This window comes from Mercenaria mercenaria, chromosome 18 (genome assembly GCF_021730395.1).
Source record: "Mercenaria mercenaria strain notata chromosome 18, MADL_Memer_1, whole genome shotgun sequence".
NCBI classification, from domain to species: domain Eukaryota; kingdom Metazoa; phylum Mollusca; class Bivalvia; order Venerida; family Veneridae; genus Mercenaria; species Mercenaria mercenaria.
In genome coordinates this window covers 1,170,523-1,191,722 of record NC_069378.1, presented here as the reverse complement: position 1 = coordinate 1,191,722, position 21,200 = coordinate 1,170,523, and the positions used below count along the sequence as shown (strand labels likewise).

The 21,200-nt window shown below is 34.8% G+C and overlaps 1 protein-coding gene across 1 annotated transcript in view; it reads left to right on the top strand.

The window, feature by feature from the left end:
- LOC123539385 (uncharacterized) overlaps nucleotides 1–21,200 on the top strand; it is an 88,979-nt gene that overhangs the window by 12,412 nt on the left and 55,367 nt on the right. The window contains exons 2-3 of the mRNA XM_053529492.1: nucleotides 17,174–17,614; nucleotides 17,821–17,892. Coding sequence (XP_053385467.1) covers nucleotides 17,228–17,614; nucleotides 17,821–17,892 — 459 coding nt within the window. The 5' untranslated portion in view covers nucleotides 17,174–17,227. The remainder of the gene's footprint in view (nucleotides 1–17,173; nucleotides 17,615–17,820; nucleotides 17,893–21,200) is intronic.

The following is a 21,200-nucleotide window of genomic DNA, read 5'->3' as shown; positions in this document are numbered from 1 at the left end:
GTGTGTGCCGGCGTTGCTCTCTTGTCTAGTTCCTTTGCCTACTTATTTAGCAGGATTTGTCAAAATGCATAATATGCGCAATAAATAACTACATCGGATAACAACTCACTGATTTCTAAAATAATGAACTGGCCAATTGACAGTATTGCTAATATTCTATTAATGTCGTCTCAAATCTCGACACAAGAATATCCATTCATATTTTAATGTAATCTCTGCAGTTTGTAAAATTAGATATTGTCTAATCAGGCTTTGCACTTAATCCTAATGAGCAAGAGTAAGGGTATAAAAGCGTAGAATGCTTTTCTCTGGGTGGGGGTGTAATACCAGATCTTAAAATTATAGAAAAAAAATGTACTCATTTTGTTGATGTCATGGACAGTGTTAAAATGATAATGAGATTTTATTTGAATAAATAGGCTGTAGTACTGCAAAATAATTGATTTCTTTTATGCATTAGTCGGCATTTTAGTTTTCTTTTTAAAAAAATATGGAAACTTTACGTTATACCGTAAACACGTAACATTGTTGCTTCGTTTTCAAAAAAACTAATTAAACAAAAGCTGTTGATGGACATTTATGTTGTATCTCCGTAAGTTACAATTTTTAAAAGTGCTCATTAATCTTAAATACCTAAAATACTTTTTCGATATTTTTCTTATGATAATATTCATAACAAGAATGCTATATTCATCTTAAAGGTTACATTATATTTCAGTTAATCTATATGTATTTTTTCAAACAAGAACAAGAAAGTGTTCAATCAGTGAACAGTAAACTTTGAAACTTTGAAACTTTGAGTGATATATTCATTTTATGCTGTATGTGCCATGCACTTGGATAGCACCGTAACAAACAAATTTCAATATGTTCACAAAAACATTCAAAAACATTCTCCTTACAATTATCTAAACAATGCCTACGACAAAATAATTAAACAAGGCAGTTCTACAATGAAAAACATAAATACATTTTTACGTGTAAAACAAGATTATGCATCGGCATAAACTTGTGTTCTTTATTTTGAACCATTGTAGTTAACCGTTATGGGTTCTTGTCGCCTCAAAGGATCACTGGGTCTCCCAAGATATCTGCCCCTGTTTTGACTTAATCCCTCTTGCCGGCTGTTAAGATCAAACTATCGTATGACTAAATGTCTGTCAAAAAAAAAAAAAAAAATAGAATAAAATCTTTAAACACATATTTCATTCACTTTGCGTGCATATTTAGTTACAACTAGAATGATCTGCTATTACTGATTAATGGGGAAATGTGGGGATTACCCCAAATAATTTAGTTTCAGTACATACGTTTAGCGCTTATCTAACCACAGTAAAGCATATATTTCAATCCCAATGTAATACATTATCGTTATATGGTAACATGGCATTTAGGAGATGATTACTGACAATTTTTAGCTCACCTGAGCAATGTTCAGGTGAGTTTTTCTGATCACTCGATGTCCGGCGTCTGTCTGTCTGTCGTCTGTCTGTCGTATGTCTGTCCGTCAACATTTAGCTTGTGTATGCGATAGAGGCTGTATTTTTCAACTGATCTTCATGAAATTTGGTCAGAATGATAACCTTGATAAAATCTAGGCCAAGTTCGAAAATGGGTCATCTGGGGCCAAAAACTAGGTCACTAGGTCAAATCAAAGAAAAACCTTGTGTATGCGATAGAGGCTGTATTTTTGAATTAATCTTAATGAATTTTGGTTAGAATGATTATCCTGATAAAATCTAGACCGAGTTCGAAAATAGATTATCTGGGGTCAAAAACTAGGTCACTAGGTCAAATCAAAGAAAAACTTTGTGTATGCGATAGAGGCTGTATTTTTCAAGTAATCTTCATGAATTTTGGTCAGAATAATAACCTTGATGAAATCTAGGCCGAGTTCGAAAATGGGTCATCTGGGGTTAAAAACTAGGTCACTAGGTTAAATTAAAGAAAAACCTTGTGTATGCGATAGAGGCTGTATTTTTCAATTAATTTTCATGAATTTTGGTCAGAATGATTGCCTTGATGAAATCTAGACCAGCTTCGAATATGGCTTATCTAGGGTCAAAAAGTAGGTCATTAGGTCAAATCAAAGAAAAACATTGTGTATGCGATAGAGGCTATATTTTTCAATTGATCTTCATGAAATTCAGTCAGAATGATTGCCTTGATAAAATCTTGGTCAAGATAGAATATGGGTCATCTTGGGTCAAAAATTAGGTCACTAGGTCAAATCAAAGAAAAACCTTGTGTATGCAATAGAGGCTGTATTTTTCAATTGATCTTTATGAAATTTGGTCAGAATTATTGCCTTGATAAAATCTAGGTAGAGTTTGGTTATTGGTCATCTGTGGTTAAAAACTAGGTCACTAGGTCAAATCAAAGAAAAATCTTGTGTATGCAATAGAGGCTGTATTTTTCAATTGATCTTTATGAAATTTAGTCAGAATGATTTCCTTGATGAAATCTAGGTCAAGTTTGAATATGGGTCATCTGGGGTCAAAAACTAGGTCATTAGGTCAAATAAAAGAAATACTTGTATTTGCTCCAATTTTAATGATACTTGGTCAGAATATTTTTTTCCATGCAATCACTAGGTCTATGTTTACACTGCTATGGTGTATTATGGTGTGTTTCTCAGGTGAGCGACCCAGGGCCATCTTGGCCCTCTTGTTTAATAAGTGATCGACATTGGTTTGAAATAAATGATAAAGAAACCATATCTTTATCGTGTTATCTTTTTCTGTAGTTTTCTGATATAGTCATAATACAGATATTTAATATCAAACTATCGCAAATAGTAGTCCCTATATATTATATATCAAAATAACATTTTAATGAGCTATCAAACGCAGGTAGACCCTTTTCAGAGAACAAATCTTTACTTCATTTGAAAGAGTTATGATAAAACTGACATAAAATGAAAAGAAAAGTAGTGGTCATAAATCTTCAAAGAGAGATTTCTCTTGACACATTTGCTTACTGTAAAATCACATCAAAATCACACTGCTGCGACGAAGTACTACCCATACTAAGATTGAGTTCCACTTCACCAAATACAATTTTTCTACCAAAAATGTCAACAAACACCCATATTGAACTTTAAACAGAAACTAGCTTTAAATTAGACCTCTCTAGCCATGCCAAGTGAAAAAAAATAGTGTTCAAAAACCTGGCCGCCATTACGCGACTAGACCAGATGGGTCCCATGCTGATTCCTTTTCTATAGTTAGGACTTAAACGTGACAGACTAAAAACTGAAAAAGGTAATTCATATGGCACCGTCTGGGCGTTATATTATCGTTTGAAAATTCGTTGATAATAAATAAAATCTGGAAAGTAGATCCCTCGGAAGCACCGAGAACAAGGCAAATAGTGAAGCCACTTATCACTGAAAATGTGTGGATACTGGTTATATGACCCAGGGAAGTGTCTACGCCTTTAGTATCTTGAACAATGGTTTGGGTCCAATCGCTAAGGTGACTATGTCTTAGACTAGCTGACAAACAATGTAGAATGTCCTTTGTTAAAACGTAGAGCTGGTGAGACCAAATATCTCATATATAGAATTTTCCTCTGGCTACTTTGCCTCAATGATTCGTATACCAATGATTCGTAAATGATTTTAATTATGAGCTCGACAATTTCAGGGATCAGGCAAATCACTAAATGTTTCAAACTAACAATTTTCAATCAGCTCAAATTTCTATAGGCTGGAGAATCTATACTTGACTGGTCTTTTTGTTGAAGTTCCCGTCAGACAATGTCTTTGAATCAACAACATAAGAGTCCTATCGCATAGATGCTCAGCCTCTGTCCTCTCAACTCTATGACTGCCCTGACTCATGGATGCTCAGCGCCTACATGCTATCACATGTAGCATTCAACTACCACATAGGTATATCCCCGATGCCTTGGCTGTACTTCGCCAGTAATGCTGAATCGTCTATAAGTTGGGACTCTCTTACTACATCAGTAGATTATACATCAGTAGATTACCAAACTCTGGGTCTCTGTCTCAGCTTCCCGATGCTCAGCCTATATACGCTATCGTATATAGCATTCAACTACCCTTAAGGTAAAACTTCTATGCGCTGGCCCTATAGCTCGAAACCTGGTTAAAATTCTGCAACTCTTCTTTAGTCTACGAACTTCTATTTTTTATACGCCCGTTTGAAAAACGGGACGTATTATGGGAACGCCCCTGGCGGGCGGGCGGGCGGGCGGCGTCCACAGACTTTGTCCGGAGCATATCTTCTACATGCATGAAGGGATTTTGATGAAACTTGGCACAGTTGTTCACCATCATGAGACGGAGTGTCATGCGCAAAAACCAGGTCCCTAGGTCTAAGGTCAAGGTCACACTTAGAGGTCAAAGGTTAAATTCAAGAATGACTTTGTCCGGAGCATATCTTCTTCATGCTTGGAGGGATTTTGATGAAAGTTGGCACAATTGTTCAACATCATGAGACGGAGTGTCATGCGCAAGAACCAGGTCCCTAGGTCTAAGGTCAAGGTCACACTTAGAGGTCAAAGGATACAAGAAAGAAAACTTTGTCCGGAGCATTTCTTCTTCATGCATAGAGGGATTTTGATATAACTTGGCACAATGTTCACCACCACGAGGCGGAGTGTCATGCGCAAGAACCATGTCCCTAGGTCTAAGGTCAAGGTCACACTTAGAGGTCAAAGGATACAAGAATGAAAACCTTGTCCGGAGCATTTCTTCTTCATGCATAGAGGGATCTTGATGAAAGTTGGCACAATTGTTCATCATCATGAGACGGAGTGTCATGCGCAAGAACCAGGTCCCTAGGTCTAAGGTCAAGGTCACACTTAGAGGTCAAAGGATACAATAAAGAAAACTTTGTCCGGAGCATATCTTCTTCATGCATGGAGGGATTTTGATATAACTTTGCACAAATGTTCACCACCACGAGGCAGAGTGTCGTGCGCAAGAACCAGGTCCCTAGGTCAAAAATCAAGGTCACACTTAGAGGCCAAAGGTCAGATACAAGAATGACTTTGTCCGAAGCATTTCTTCTTCATACATGGAGTGATTTTGATGTAACTTGGCACAATTATACACCATCATGAGACGGAGTGTCATGCGCAGTTCCTTTCTTTAGAATTACTTCCCTTTGTTGTTACTATAAATAGCTTATATTGTAACTTTTTCATTACTAGTCGTAGGGAAAAATCAAGACCACTTTTCTGTAGTACAACATGCATGCTACATCCAATTATGAGGTGTATTTTGACCAATCTCTACCTGGTAAAGATTCTTATGTGGACTTACAATTTTTTTATGGATTTTTTTTTTTTTTTTTTAAGATTATCTTCCCTTAGTTGTTACTGTAAATAACTTATATTGTAACTTTTTTATAACTGACCGTAGGGAAAAAACAACTTTTCTGTGGTACAACATAGATGTTACTTTCAAATTTTAGGTGTATTTTAAGGTATCTCTATCTGGTAAGGAGTTTTTTTGTGGACTTAGAAAAACAAATGACTTACAATGATTACTAAACAACCACAAAATTAAAATTCCATTTGCAAATACAGGTGCTAAAGTAAAGAAATTTGCTGTGACGGGCGTATATTGTGACATTCTGGCACTCTTGTTTCTTTTTAATAATTTATCCGCCCTGACAGTGTAGTTGCAATAACTTCCTTATCAAGGTACTGGGATAAATTATTAGTTGGATCCTCGATGTGTCTTCTTCCACCGCTGGATACCGAATGAGCTCTCTGTCATCCATCTATCTATTTATACCCCAGCAGACGTGCTATTTTTAGAACTTGTTTCTGATTGGTCCAAATTTAAACATACCGTCTTACAACGAGTACCTGCTCTATTAAATGTCCGGTTCCCTTTAACTATTGTATATGACTCAATGTGTGATGCTGGGAGCCAGCTATCGACATAATGAACCCAAATCAGCCACAAATGACCCAAAGTCTATTATTAACAGCAATTCAACAATAATTATAGCTATCACAACATGAAAAGGGAGTCGAGCACTATCTGTGCTTATGTGTTACGTTATCAATATATTAAATATACAAATTATTCAGACAAACTGAGTAATTTTCTTAAGTATCAACATTTGTGAGATATGGTTCAAACATAAACAGCGTTTTAAAACTTGAATAATATTCCAGTTTTGGCATGTTTGCAATACTACCATGCCATTCCTGTATAAATTGGTCTCTTAACCGTTTTTGTAGCACTGGAAAAAAACAGCAGACAACAAAATACGTCCTCCCCATGATATAAGCAGATAAAAGGTAAAAATAATGTTATTCAATCATGCAACATTCGCATAAATCACGCCAAGTAAGTTATGTAGGCCCAACTTTCAAACAATTAAATCTGATATGTATGTGATAGTTATTGTTTGAGAAATAGATCAGGGCTCAGTTGTTCAAAATTTTAACATGCGATTAAGCTAACGGTCGATTAACTTTTAGAGTTACATTTTATAAGACTTTTTAAAACATAATCTAAGAATCATCATCACTAAAATGTCTTTACATTAAAATTAAACCATCATTCTAGTTGTTTCAATCATGCCTAATATTTTGAATCGAAATTTAACGGGCGGTTAATTTAGCAGCGATTAAAGTATCGAACAACTGGGGCTTGCATGATGTTTATAAACTTGTGATAATTTTTGTTTCCATCTATAAACACCATGCAGTGATAAATTACCAGATAGTCCAGGTTGCTTTCGAGTTAGTAAAACATTCATTGTATTTGAATATTTGACTGAAGAAACTGTAAGTTTATTTAAGTTTGCTACTTAAATATACATTACCATACACATTTTAAAATCTCCTCTTTTAGCGAACTCCTCAGGACACAAATGTGTTTGTTATAGCCGGAGTGTCTTCTGTACATTATAAGATTCTTTCACTGGTTGTAGGTGCAGATGAGAATATCCGGCCTCGAGGGTAACTGTTTAGGCGGTAACGAGGCTCCCTGCCGAGTTACCGCCTAAACAGTTACCCGAGAGCCGGATATTTCCATCTGCACCTATAACCAGTGACAGAATCTTTTTCTTGCATACCGATTTCAAGAAATAATAATAAAAATAAAATCAATCGAACGGTTTTCTTTTTAGAACTATTTCTTATAGCAGTGTATTTAAACAAAGCGCGGGAAACCAACGTCCGTAAACAGGAAAGACGTCATGACGTTTCAAAACAAATAACAATGTTTAGTTCCGGTTTTGTTTTTTCAGTTGCAGCGTAACGTTATGAATATTTGATAAAATAACGTAATTTGAATCGAGAAATATACTATCAGGAACTAATAGGAACTGTCAAGGTATTGAATTTTTATTCCGTTTTTTAAATAAAATATAAATTATTACATAAACCTTCTACATATATGTAGTTCGTAATACGTCATTTACAGCACGAGAGTCATCTTACACCCCGGGATGTAAGATGGAGTTTTCCAGCACCGGTAAAAATACCGGAAATCCCCGTCTGGTATGCAAGAATACATGTTCTTTATAAGTAATTTTGGAAAGCGAACTGATTTATATAATTAATTGATCTAACGAGCTTCGAAATTCACCAGTTGTCTTATAGTGTTATAAAAGGTACATTTTTGCCACTTATTTTATTATCCTGCTATCTGATTGCTCATTTTGTAATATTCTTGAGCATGTGAAATATCAAAATTATATACAATGTATTGTCTATCCTAACTGTAGAAACTTTACATATATGAAACAATGTCACAAACTGATTAAATATTTTTGAGAAAATCGGTAAAGTTGCATGTTCAAATTTAAAAATTTTTTAATAGGACATTAGACCGAGTAGTAAAACACTACAGACGTAATTTGTCTCTCGTAATGATTATTCTAACTTTTTACAAGTATCATCGATATATCTTATTGTTATTACAAGATTGAAGAAAATATAATCTAATAGAAATCATTTGAAGTTAAGTATAAGTAATAAGACTGATACAAAGTCATGCGATATACAAGTACCTTTTGTATTTAAAACCAATTCACAATGAGATAATTATGGTCTTTCTTTATAATTGGTTGAATATTTTTCATTCAATAGTATCATGGGTGCCTAAATTACATGTATTATATTTCAGAAGACCTTAAAGATTACAGAGATAAATGTACTTGGCTTTAAATCATCAAGATTTAATCAACAAATTGCTGATTTGCCATCGGCAATTAGGCTGTTATTTAAATTACTTTTATGGGTCTCGGTACTGCTACCCAATACTATTGTAAAATCCTGAATGAAATACTGAAAATACTGATAGGGTCGCCATAACCCGTGCTATATTTCAATGTGTTGTGATATTTTATTCAATAATTTATTATACAGATATTCAGCGAGATTATGGATAACAAGGAATCTACCACCATATAAGATCATGCTGCCTATAAAATGTTTGGAAACAGTAGACTCAACTTCTTTCTTTTAATTAAACCCGAACACCTTGTATTAATATAGCTTGAATGTAAAATTGGGTTTTCCTAAAATACACGTCTGATTTTTAATTTCCATGTAAATTGTACGAAAACAATTGTCACGAATATTGGATTGATAATGAATTCAGACAATTTTTTGTTGTTTGTACATTTAGCGATGATTTGTCATTATTGATTATGTTAATGTTTATGAATCACGAAGCATTCTTATGAGTTAGGTACATTTTTCGGAGAAAAAAGTTTGAACATCATTGAATCATAGAAAGAAAGTAAGATTACGAAACGAACATCAAAACAATGAACCAGATTGTCTCCATACATTTGTACCTGTAACATACTTGGTTTAAACAATAGTTTATTAATCACAGTTCATTTACAACATGTATATATATATATATATCAAAAAGCATACAGGATTGAGTAGGAAGCTGAAAGCTTATTTGAAACTCTCCTTAAATATTTACGTTTAGCATGTTAACTCACGGTAACTTATAAAGTGATTGATAATATAAATTGCTTGCAGTTTATTCATCTACATTTGTTTTGTTCTTATTATAGGTTTTTAGGTTATAACCACGTTACGCGTATGAACGCAAAAACAAAAAAGGAAATAATATAACATTAAAGTCATAGGTTGTCGATATATTAGTTGTTTTAAAATGTGTATGTCTATGTGGCAAAAAAGGAGGTAGGAGGCGAAAAGTAGGAAATTAGAGAAGAAATGGGTTGAGTGGTCGCTTTAGAGACTAGCTTGGATTTGAACTTTGTCTGTATACCGTGTGTAAATATAAGTGGGTTAGTATGGCAGTTCATAGTAATTATGTTTCGAATCTCCTTGTTTTTTGTATATACTTTTGTATGTGCGTGAATATTGAGCTGTTGTGTGTGTTTGTAATAGATGTGTTACCATAAAGCAGTGTGTGTAAAGTAACAGTTGTTAATGGTCTGATTTTGTTGAAGAGTTCAGTGCGTTCCATGATATATTTTGGACAAAGAAAAAAATAATGATAGGTGTTTTTAACTTCACCGCATGAGCATAGAGGACTGTTGACAATATTTTTGGAAAAGAGGTGTTCGTTAAGAGAGCTACAGTGAGTCCGAAGACTACAGTGCAATATTTGATACTTGCGATCTCCAATATAGTAATGACAAGGAGGTTTGTGTGTATCTGCAAAGAGTCTTCTTTTGAAGGTTGACAGAGTTGGAGAGTTTCGAATGTCAGTTGGTAATTGGTTCCAATCAGTTATAGTTGATGGAAGGAAAGAGTTGGCAAAAAGTTGAGTATTACATTGGAAGTTTCTGGTGTTGCTGGCATTTCTAAGATTGTATGCAGAGGCCTGTCCAACCGTGTGAGGTACGAGTGTAGAGAGATACTCCGGAGATAGAAGATTATACATTTTATAGAACAGAATTTATGTTTTTGTCTTCTGGTTTTAAGAAGCTCGAACCCTGTGTCTATGTAGAGATTTTCAAATGAGACTAGCTTGGTTGCACCGGTGATAGTTCGACAGGCTTCTAACAGAATTTTCTCAAGGTCTGTCTCTTGTTGTTGGTTTATATTGCTCCACACAACGTCCGAGTACTCCAGAAGTGGCCTTATGAATGATAAATAAATAGTTTCAAGTGCTTTTCTATCAAAAATGAATTTTAGGGATCTCATGACGTTTATTCGTTTCCAGGTCTTCTCTTTGATGTTTTCTATATGTTCGTGCCAGCTTCCGTCGTTCGAAAATGTAACTCCAAGATGCTTATGGGAATCAACTTCGTTTATTTGGAAACCATTCATAGAGAAAGGAGGATGGATGGGTTTGTTATGTTTACGTGATATAAGAAGAGTCTCTGTTTTTCTTGGATTGAAATCAACCAACCAATCATTCGCCCAGTTGGTGATTTTCAGAAGATCAGAATTAAGAATATCAGCAGCTCTAGTTGGATTATCAACAATGATGTATAGACTTGTTTTGTCAGCAAACAGTTTGATAGTAGAATTAATGTTCTTGACAATATCGTTGATGAAAACAGTGAAGAGAAGAGGACCAAGAATAGACCCTTGAGGGACACCAGCAGAAATAGCAGCTGTGTCGGAAGAGCCACCAGGAAGAACCACTTTCTGACTTCTATTTGATAGATAGTCTCGAAACTATTCTAGGAGACTTCCAGAAATTCTTGTAGACTCGAGCTTATGGAGAAGACCTCTATGCCAAACACGGTCAAAAGCTTTGGAGATATCGCAAAAGACTGCACGGACTTCTTTCCCTTCGTCTAGAGCTTGGCAGGATGTATTGTATACGGATACTAATTGGTTTGTTGTTGAATCATTAGGTACAAATCCAGACTGAAGAGGAGAAATTGTGTTATTCTGTAAGAAGAAATTGAATACTCGCTTATGAATATTTTTTCTAGTGCCTTGCTAATTGTACTCAGTAATGATATTGGTCTGTAATTTGAAACTAATTGTGGGTCATTCTTTTTGAAAACAGCGCTGACATGTGCTAGTTTCCATTTTGATGGTACTCTGCCGTTGCTTAGTGATTTGTTGAAAAGTTTGCAAAGTGGTTGTGACAGTTGGTGCGATAGTTCTTTTAGAATTCTATTATTTACATTGGCCGGTCCAGAAGCTTTTCCAGTTGATAATGAATTTAGTGTAGTAGTTATTTCATCTTCTGTTATTGTGATTGATCTGAGTTGCGGATGATTTGATACGTCATGTATGTGTGGCAGTGCTTTGTTAGTGTCATTCATGATAGTTTGTGATTGGAAGAAGTTATTTAATATGTTAGCATTTTCTGTCAGAGGTGATAAGATTACCGTTGTGGTTCAGAGTTGGTGCAATGATTTTTTTAAGATTTTCCAGTAGTCAGTTGGTTTAAGGTTTTTATTTTTTAGTTGATCTGACAGTTTTTGTGAGAGCTGTGAGTTTGCGTTTCTGAGTAGCTGGGTTGTTTTATTACGTAATTGTTTATACTTTTGCCAATGTTGTTCATTTTGCGTTTGTTTTGCTTTATCATATGCCCGTTTTCTTTTTCTGATGTATTTGCGTATGTCGTTATGCATCCGTGGCGCATCTGTTTGTCTTATTGTGGCTATTTTGTTAGGTATATGCTTTTTTGAAATAAATAGTATGTGTTCAGTCAGATTGTGTGCATGTGTATCAATGTCATGGTGTTCAAGAGTCCCAGTCAGTAGATGCAGCCTCTTGTCTCAGACTGTCATAGTCACCCTGGTCAAATTTCCATACCATTCGCTTATAAGACCGAGATTTAGGTTTAGAGCAGTTCAGACAACAGAATATAGGACAGAGAAATCTAACATGTTGATCAAGGAAGGGATCATCAACTCCAGATGTGTAAATACTGCACGAAAAAGAGACAAGAAAAAGATAAATGAGAGAGTTAGAAGTTTCAGTGTAATGAGTAGGTTCAGAAATCACTTGTGTCTTATTATATTGTGTCGCGATGTCTAACATACTTATGGAACAATTATCAATTATGCTTACAATAGCAAATAGTGCATGACTCGCAAGTTTTGTTTTCAATTTTTATGATGTCCTTGAAATATGTCATTGCTGTATACAGCTATTATTTGTTATATGGTCTGTTCATTAAGTTATCGAATTAAATAAGTACTTGTGTTAAATCTGAAAAAGAGATTTAAATTTAATTTAAAATTGTGCCTGAAGAATTCCTCTTTTAACTGATGAAGTTTTTAATTGTAGAAAGAGAAAGTGAAGGCCTGATATATTGGAAATACGTGGATTGCAAATATTTAAAATAGCAATATAAGTATGTTCCATGTAGATCAATATATGATTAGCAGGTTGGGGGAGAATTACCTTAACTCACAAAATAACGTCTGTCACGCAAACAAAAGCAGGTTATGAATCTACTAGTATATGATGATAAAAAAGTGATGAATATATGAGGTTAAGGAGCATGTTATCTAAAACCGACGTCCAGTTTATTAAGAGAAAGGGACAGGCGGAAAATACACACATTGTACCCCCAACTTCATGCATCGATGAAATCGTAGGAGAAAAGAGTTGATAAAGATAAAAATGTATATTTTTGAAAGAGGATACATATTAAATGTATAACCGCCTCGGTAGCCTAGTGGTAGAGCGTCCGCTTCGAGTGCGGGAGGTCGTGGGTTCGATCCCCGGCCGCGTCATACCAAAGACGTAAAAAATGGTACTAGTAGCTTCCTCGCTTGGCGCTCAGCATTAAGAGGATAGTTCTAGGACTGGTCAGCCCGGTGTCAGTATAATGTGACTGGGTGGGGTATCATGCCACGTGTCTACGGCGTGATATTCCAGTGAGGCAGCACTATAAAGTTGGGCATTGTGCTCACTGCTACAAGTAGACACCGTCGTTTATATGACTGAAAAATTGTTGAAAAAGACGTTAAACCCGAACACACACACACATTAAATGTATAATCTGTACACAAAAGAAAGAGAACATTTTGGTTTGCCATAACTCGTTGAAAACTTGGCCGTCTGTGAAAGACATTCTCGTCTAGCAGCGTTTCATCATTGACATGGGAACCATTCTAGACCTCTGATATGCAAAAATGTGGAAGGTTAGCGTCGTTATTGCCCACACGCTCCTTTATTTTGAAATCGCTATTACATGTAAAGGGGATACTATGCCATTGATGCAACATTAAGACAACGCAAAACGATAGCATGTCAACACTTTTCAGCAGCATGATAAAACGATAACGCGCGAAAAAAATACGACAAGACAAAAATAAAATTGCGTTATCATATCATGTTTCCGAGCCATTGCATTGCCTTTGCCGTGCAGTCGTACAAATCTATTACATGTATTATGTCTTACGGTTAAACAGAAGTCAATTTTGTCTTGGGAAGTTGAAAAGTTATTATATGTCCCTACACCTTTTCTGACGTTATGTCTTATATTCTATACACCCCCTCCCTCCCCACTTACACACGCGCGCATGCGCACACTTTTAAGCAATAAAATGTTTTTATCCTAGGTTTAAAGTAGTCGATATTCAGTACTGTGTTTAAATGTTTTTGAAGTTTTAGATGCATGATTATTAGGTGTGTTATATTCTGTTGGTATATATTTAAGTTGAATGGTCAAATAGAAAGACATTCGAGGTTGTTTGTATAAAGCACAAAATGGTCATTTCCATTATATAAAAGAATGTTCGCTGGATGTCAAGACAATGTTGATAGTAATACAATTTAGTCTTTTACAGATCATTTTAAGAATTAAAGTTTTCTTCTTAACACATTGTCGCCTTAATTTCTACGCGGTGGATATTTTTTTATTTTGGTGCATAAAGAGTTATAGTACCGCTTATGAAACTTGACAGATACGTTTTCCTTTTAGATAGATAGAGAGAAAGGCAATATTTTACCCAGAGCGCAGAACCGTTTCTTATCAGTTCTTTTAAGTTTCATTAAAATATAAGTACACGATAGAGTTCAATTAATTTGTATGTATTGAAAAGTTTATTGAAATGACTTGTGTGGAAAACATACTTTATAAATATACATGATTTCTGGTAACTAATGAACTTCGAATGGATTACATTATATTAACTAAGGGTAATACACACTGACCGGGAAAATATATTAGAAATATATGATTTTTTTTACCGTGTAGGAATAAAGAATTAGTAGTTCATAAGACTGAAGTTGAGTAAAACAGGTTAGAGTAATAAAGATGATTTTGGTGTTTTACTTTACTGTATAAATATGGGAAGTTTTCGTTTAGTTTGAAAAACTGTGTTTATGTCAACACTAGAAAATGTGTTAACAATGTAGATATATGGCAGTGCAGGTAACAAATCCTATAAGTAAATTTAGTAAAGTCAATCAATCAATCAATCAATCAATCAAACAAACAATCAGTCAACCAATCAATCAATTAATCAGTCAGTCCTATATGACCACACTGGCCATAGCTTTCGCAGAAGCGGTGGTTTCAACGCAGTGGCGGTGGAGGATTCGTCGCAGAAGCGGTGGAGGGCATGTTTACTTCAATATATCAAATCAGATACTGTCTGGAATGACTGCACTAGGGAATGTTTACTTCAATATATCAGATCGAATACTGTCTTGAATGGCTGCAATGCAATAGGGCATGTTTACTTCAATATATCAAATCAGATATTGTCTGGAATGACTGCACTAGGGCATGTTTACTTCAATATATCAAAACAGATATTGTCTGGAATGGCTGCAATAGGGCATGTTTACCTCAATATATCAGATCAGGTATTGTCTTGAATGGCTGCACTAGGGCATGTTTACTTCAATATATCAAAACAGATATTGTCTAGAATGGCTGCAATAGGGCATGTTTACTTCGATATATCAGATTAGATATTGTCTGGAATGGCTGCAATAGAACATTGCTCTTTTATCAGATAGGATATTATCTGGAATCGCTGCAATGTGCGAGCATAATAGCTTACAAACTTCTGTATATGAGTATTATAGCTTGCCAGTATCAACGAACGAGTATATTACCTTACACATATAAATGAACAGTACGAGAAAAAGAGGGTCCTGATAACCCTGGATCGCTCACCCGAGTAATATGAGCTACATGTTTCACATGTCAAACTGATGCTAAAATATGAAGAATGTCAGTAGGTCACATTCATGGTCAATGAAATTTAGTTTTACGATCGGTGTGCAAAACTGTGTATGTCATCCAAATTTAAAGGCTGTATCTTAAAAAAGAAGAAGAAAGTAGGTCAGTAGGTCAAGGTCAGAGTCAAGTGACATCATATTACTTAGGGTCATCAGGTAATGGTAATTAAACAGTCTTGGAAATAGGATCGGATAATATTTCAAGAATTTTTCCGATATAACTCACATAATAATAAAGTGGCCTCGGGGCATGTCCTGTTTTAACCAAGGGGCATTATTTGAACAATTTTCGTAGAGGACTACTAGGCAATGCATCATACCAAATATCAAAGGCCTAGTCGTGTGGTTTCAGAAATTAAATTTTTATTTCATATATAAGTCTATATAAAAGTTGGGACCCTTAGGGAAGGGCCTCTTTTCATCCCAGGGGTGTAATTTGAACAATTCTGGTTGAGGACAATAAGATAATGCTACAAACAAAATATCAAAGGTCTAAGTCTTGTGGTCTCAGACAAGAAAACATTTAAACTTTTTTCCTATATAAATCTGTGTAAAACATATTCCACCCTAGGGGGATCATTTGAACAATCTTGGTAGAGGACCACTAGATGATGCTACATACCAAATATCAAAACCCTAGGCGTTGTGGTTTTGCACAAGAAGATTTTCAAAGTTTTCTCTATATAAGTCTATATAAACCATGTGACCCCCGGGGCGGGACCATATTTGACCCTAGAGGGATAATTTGAACAATTTTGGTAGATGACTATTAGATGATGCTACACTAGATTACAAAGCCCTAGGCCCTTTGGTTTTGGACAAGAAGATTTTTAAAGTTTTTCATTTCGGTTGCCATGGCAACCAGAGTTCTGCATGGAATTCAATTCTTTGAACAGTTTTGAAAGTGGGCCACCCAAGGATCATTCCTGTGAAGTCTGGTGTAATTCTGCCCAGTGCTTTTGAAGAAGATTTTTTAGAAAACGTTGACCAACACACGACGGACGACGGATATTTATCGGTCTTAAAAGCTCACCATGAGCCTTTGACTCAGGTGAGCTAATAAAAGCTTACACAAATCAAAGAACGAGCATAGTTGCTCGCAAATATCAATGGTTAGTAAGGGGAAATAGCTTAGAGATAACAATATATCAATATACGAGCTTAATACCATACAAATATGAATGTATCAGCATAAAAGATTAAATTAGCAATACTTAAGCATAATACCTTATAGATATCATTGTATGAACAAAATAGCTTACAAATATCAATGAACGAGAATAATAACTTGGCTTGCAAACATCAATGTAAGTACGATAATAATAGCTTACACATAATTATTAACAAAGGAGAATAATAGCTTGCAAAAATCAATGAATTGTACGATATCTTATAGGTATCAATATACGAGTGTAATACCTTACTAATATCAGTGTACGAGTATATTAACTTGCAAATATCTATTAACAGTACCATAATATTAGCTTACACATATCAATGTTCAAGCATGATACCTTGCAAATATTAGAGAACAGTACGAGAATAATAATTTACATATATCAATGTATTGGCTTGCAAATATCAATGAACAGTACAAGAATATATATAGCTTACAGATATCAATGAACGAGCATGATAGCTTGCAAATATTTATGTTCAGTACGAGAATAATATCTTACAGATATCAATGCAAGAACAAAGTTGCTTTCAAATATCAATGAACAGTACAAGAATATAGCTTACAGATATCAATGTAAGAGCATGATAGCTTGCAAATATCAATGTTCAATACAAAAATGATAGCTTACACATATCAGTTAACGAGCATAATAGCTTGCACATATCAATGTGCGGTACGAGAATAATAGCTTACAGATATCATATACGAGCGCAATACCTTGCAAATATTATTGTATCAACATAATAACTTACAACTAGCAATGTATAAACAATAGCTTTCAAGTAATAGTATATAAGCACAATAGCTTACAAATATAAATGTATGAACAGAATAGTTTGCAAATATCTTTTTGTAAATTATTCAAACTACTTAAACTTATTTCCACAGGTTTGGTGCAACATACCTTCGTTCGATGAGATGTCAGTTTGAAGGCTTTTGAGTATGGCGACAGCACAAGTATCACAAAATCGAGTTTACCTCTTCCGACTCCAAACATTGATTATAGATGGAGGGACTACAGTCGTTAGGAATATATTTGATGAGAAGAGCGCAAATGTTCCACTTAATATTCTTCTTCATAACGAAAAGACCACAATAAATCGTCTTAGGGCGGGTAAAACAATAACCCGGACACAATTTGATTTGCTGTATCCACAGAGCGGTCAGTCCCCAACTACAGCTGACTTTGATCTCACTCTGTCTATATGTTTGCTACGGAACCTGAAATGTTGTGGTTTAAATAAACATTTTGCTTGGAATGCGATACCACAGGCAGGAGACAACTCACTTGAAGCAGATATATGTCGATTGAGAATGTTCAGAAATGAAGTGAGTATGACTATTATAACCTTTCAAATGCAAGAAAAGTTCTTAATCTGTGAAATAGAAGATCACTTAGATTAATTTCCTACATCAATTCTCAAATATCTAACATTATGTTGATTAAACACGAATCTCAATTTGTTTGTTAGTGAAGTTACATGAAAACTTTATTTTACAATTATAGATTATCTATACATTTTTGTTTCTTCTAGATAGCTCACATTTCCTCTACGACTAGTATCACGCAGAACACCTTTACGCACAAATGGTTGGAAATAGAGCAGGTAATACTAAGATTTTACGTTAACAATGTAAATATGTGGCTTAAATCATCAGATAATTTTGCACTTTTCAATATCTAGGGAGGTTTTAGTCTGTTGCAGTCAAACTTCATAGGGTGAATGCCTATGGTCAGCAGATGATCTGTATTGTTTTCGCTGTTCAATGAAACAAAGCAACGCCTTTAACAGTTTTCATAGTAGTTTTAAAATTTATGCTTCATGTCGCATAATGCTATGCAAATTATGCATGGCATTAGGCATAAATCTGAAAGACGAAAGCTCTGTTGGTACATAAAGTTTAACACCTTGATCTTCAAATTAGAAAAAAAGTATCATAGTTTAGAAAGTTAGCATACAAACGTTAGTTATGGTTCAAGCGGTTGATTTTATCTCGTCAAGTGTGAAAAAAAGACGGAGATACTTTATAAAACAGACTATATCCTACTTGATGTTATAAGGATTTCAGGTCTTACAGATTACTATGAACATATGGCGCTATCAGTATGATAAAAGCATAAATGTCACTTACAAATCTCTTCCATCTTACACGTTGACATAAATACACTTCCAACATTTTACAATGAAAAAATGCTTTTAGTCCACAAAACATGCTGTTTGAATGACACATAAAAATGCTTCAAAATGGAAAGAATACATGGGTAACTGTACATGTAAGAGATACATTCAGAAAGAAATGAAATGCTTTTAAAACTGGTTCCATTCAAGCTTTTAAATTTAAGAGTATTCAACATCCATGAGACAGACATTTCAAAAAAAATATGAAGTATACACAATACAATGTAATATGAAAAAGTACGTATGGCTTAGTAACTCATTATATTCATATGAGTTAGGCCTACTAAAGCATACGCACGACTTACTAACTCTCAAGCATGAGCTAAAATACAGACAACTTAGTTACTTAAGAAATAATAATCTGTTCCTATATTTTATCAGGCAATAAAATATGGGCAGGAGTTAAGATGCGTAATAATTAAATCACGAGTGCGTAGAACAAGTGATTTAATTATTCGCATCCAAACGACTGCCCATGTTTTATCAATTGATAATATTATTGGGACATGTTTATTATTTCGATTCTAACAATGCAAATAATTCGCATTTTACAGTACATGTACTACATTTTCAGCGTAATAGATCTACGTCATTCGGGTCATGTATTGTTACAATTTACCCCCTTTGTTGGAACGTATAGATCATCAGATATTTGTTTCTTTTTTATCAGAATTTTGAGAAGTATTTATAAATAAGTAATCTAATAGCTCGCAAACTTATTATGAACATTATCATCAAATTAGGCGAGTTGACCCAGTGTTACGATTTACAATTAACTTTAATATGACCTCACATCATTAAGACGTCTTACAGTACTTTGTGTCAAACATTTATGACGTCACCGCTGAATTTATATAGCAATTGCAGCAGATCGTGTCAGAATCATACGTACGACATATTATTTTGTCAAACGTATTTAAATCGTACAAATAAGTTGTTAAACTATGCGATTCAGCATGTAGAATATCATATGGAAGCGTCCTGGTGCCAGCAGAGAGATTTAAATTTGTCTTACGTAGGACTTAGTATCTCCTACTTAGTATCTCCTACGTAGGACATGGTATCTCCTACGTAGGACATAGATCTAGTATCTCCTACGTAGGACTTAGTATCTCCTACGTAGGACATAGTATCTCCTACGTAGGACTTAGTATCTCCTACGTAGGACATAGTATCTCCTACGTAGGAGTTAGTATCTCCTACGTAGGACTTAGTATCTCCTACGTAGTACTTAATATCTCCTACGTAGGACATAGTATCTCCTGCGTAGTACTTAATATCTCCTACGTAGGACATAGTATCTCCTACGTAGGACTTAGCTACTCATACGTAAGGTTTCCTATTTTGGGGCGCTGCAGCGTTCTCTGGTCCTACTCGCGTTTCCGATACATGTGTTAATTGAACATTGCTGGTTGACTTTTTAATTGCATACTGATAAATGGCATTTATTGCAATATTTGATTTATTTTCTAAACTATTTATATTCTTGTATTTTATGTGTTTGTCTCGAGAAGGGGCTTAAATAAATAACTTTTCATTGCAATCAGTGAAATTATCTCTTAACTATATTGGCTGATATCTGCCATTTCGCGATTTCGCCCCGCGACCCCGCCGAGCGAAAATACGAGAATCAACAAGTTAAAATGGCGGGGGCACGGGTCGAAAACTCGCAATTTAGCGTGGGCGCGGAGCGAAAACTTAACCACTGTTTCTAACCAATAACAAAGAATGAATTTATATAGACCTGATTGCATGACACGATTATCAATGTTCTATAACATTTAGTTAGTTTCAACTAGTCAATTGTTCTTTTATCTAGTCACTCTGATCAAACAAAATTGTAAATGTCCGATGTTGTCTTCACACTTTGTGCAAAGATGTAAAAAGTGTGAATTGCTGTGTGAAGACATTAACGTACATCTTATTTGCTTCTGTCTGAAAAATGCCTCTATACGGATGAAACTGTGGGATTCTATAATAGACTTATGCGGCATGAGGGCATTTACACAGCTTTTCCCACTGTGCCCGAAAGAGCAGTGCTGGTACCTCCTTAATCTCGCTATAGAAAGCAATGAATACTGTCTCAAGTACTACAGTATTACCAAATACATGAAACGTATAATACTGCATGAATAAGATTACGGTAATCATTTATAAAATGTATATGCAATTCAAATTTGTTATGCTGGTACGTCAGTTTTAATAAAAATAATGTTTGTTTTCATGCAAGGTTTACGGTCACTGCCGGGGGCACGGCTGTATTGTGTTTCACAAGTACATCTTTTTCCAAACTGATTATGTATAGAATTTCTTAATTGATGATCCTGTTGACCTGTGCTAGTTAACTCTTACTGATGCCTTAAAGTGTATGTAATTAGAACTTCTGTGACATTGTGTAAACATATAAATATGTGTGGTATGTGTATATGTTTATATAGGATTTTCCATTGACATGTATATATTATGATATTCAATGTTGTATATATGTTCAGCTCTTCAGTATTGGAGGAAATAAAAGAATCTATCTATCTATCTTATATTAAAAAAAAATAGACTCTACTGTGAAGAGCGATAAAGGGGAATAAATCATGTTTACCAAGTTACTCGTCCTTCATTTCTTCTCTCTAGGCATACACTTAACAAAACAAAGGATAACCAGATTTAATGACTGAAACCTACAAATTCCGTGATATTCGGTAATTAAAAGATTTTACTGTCACAAAAATGCTTCACTT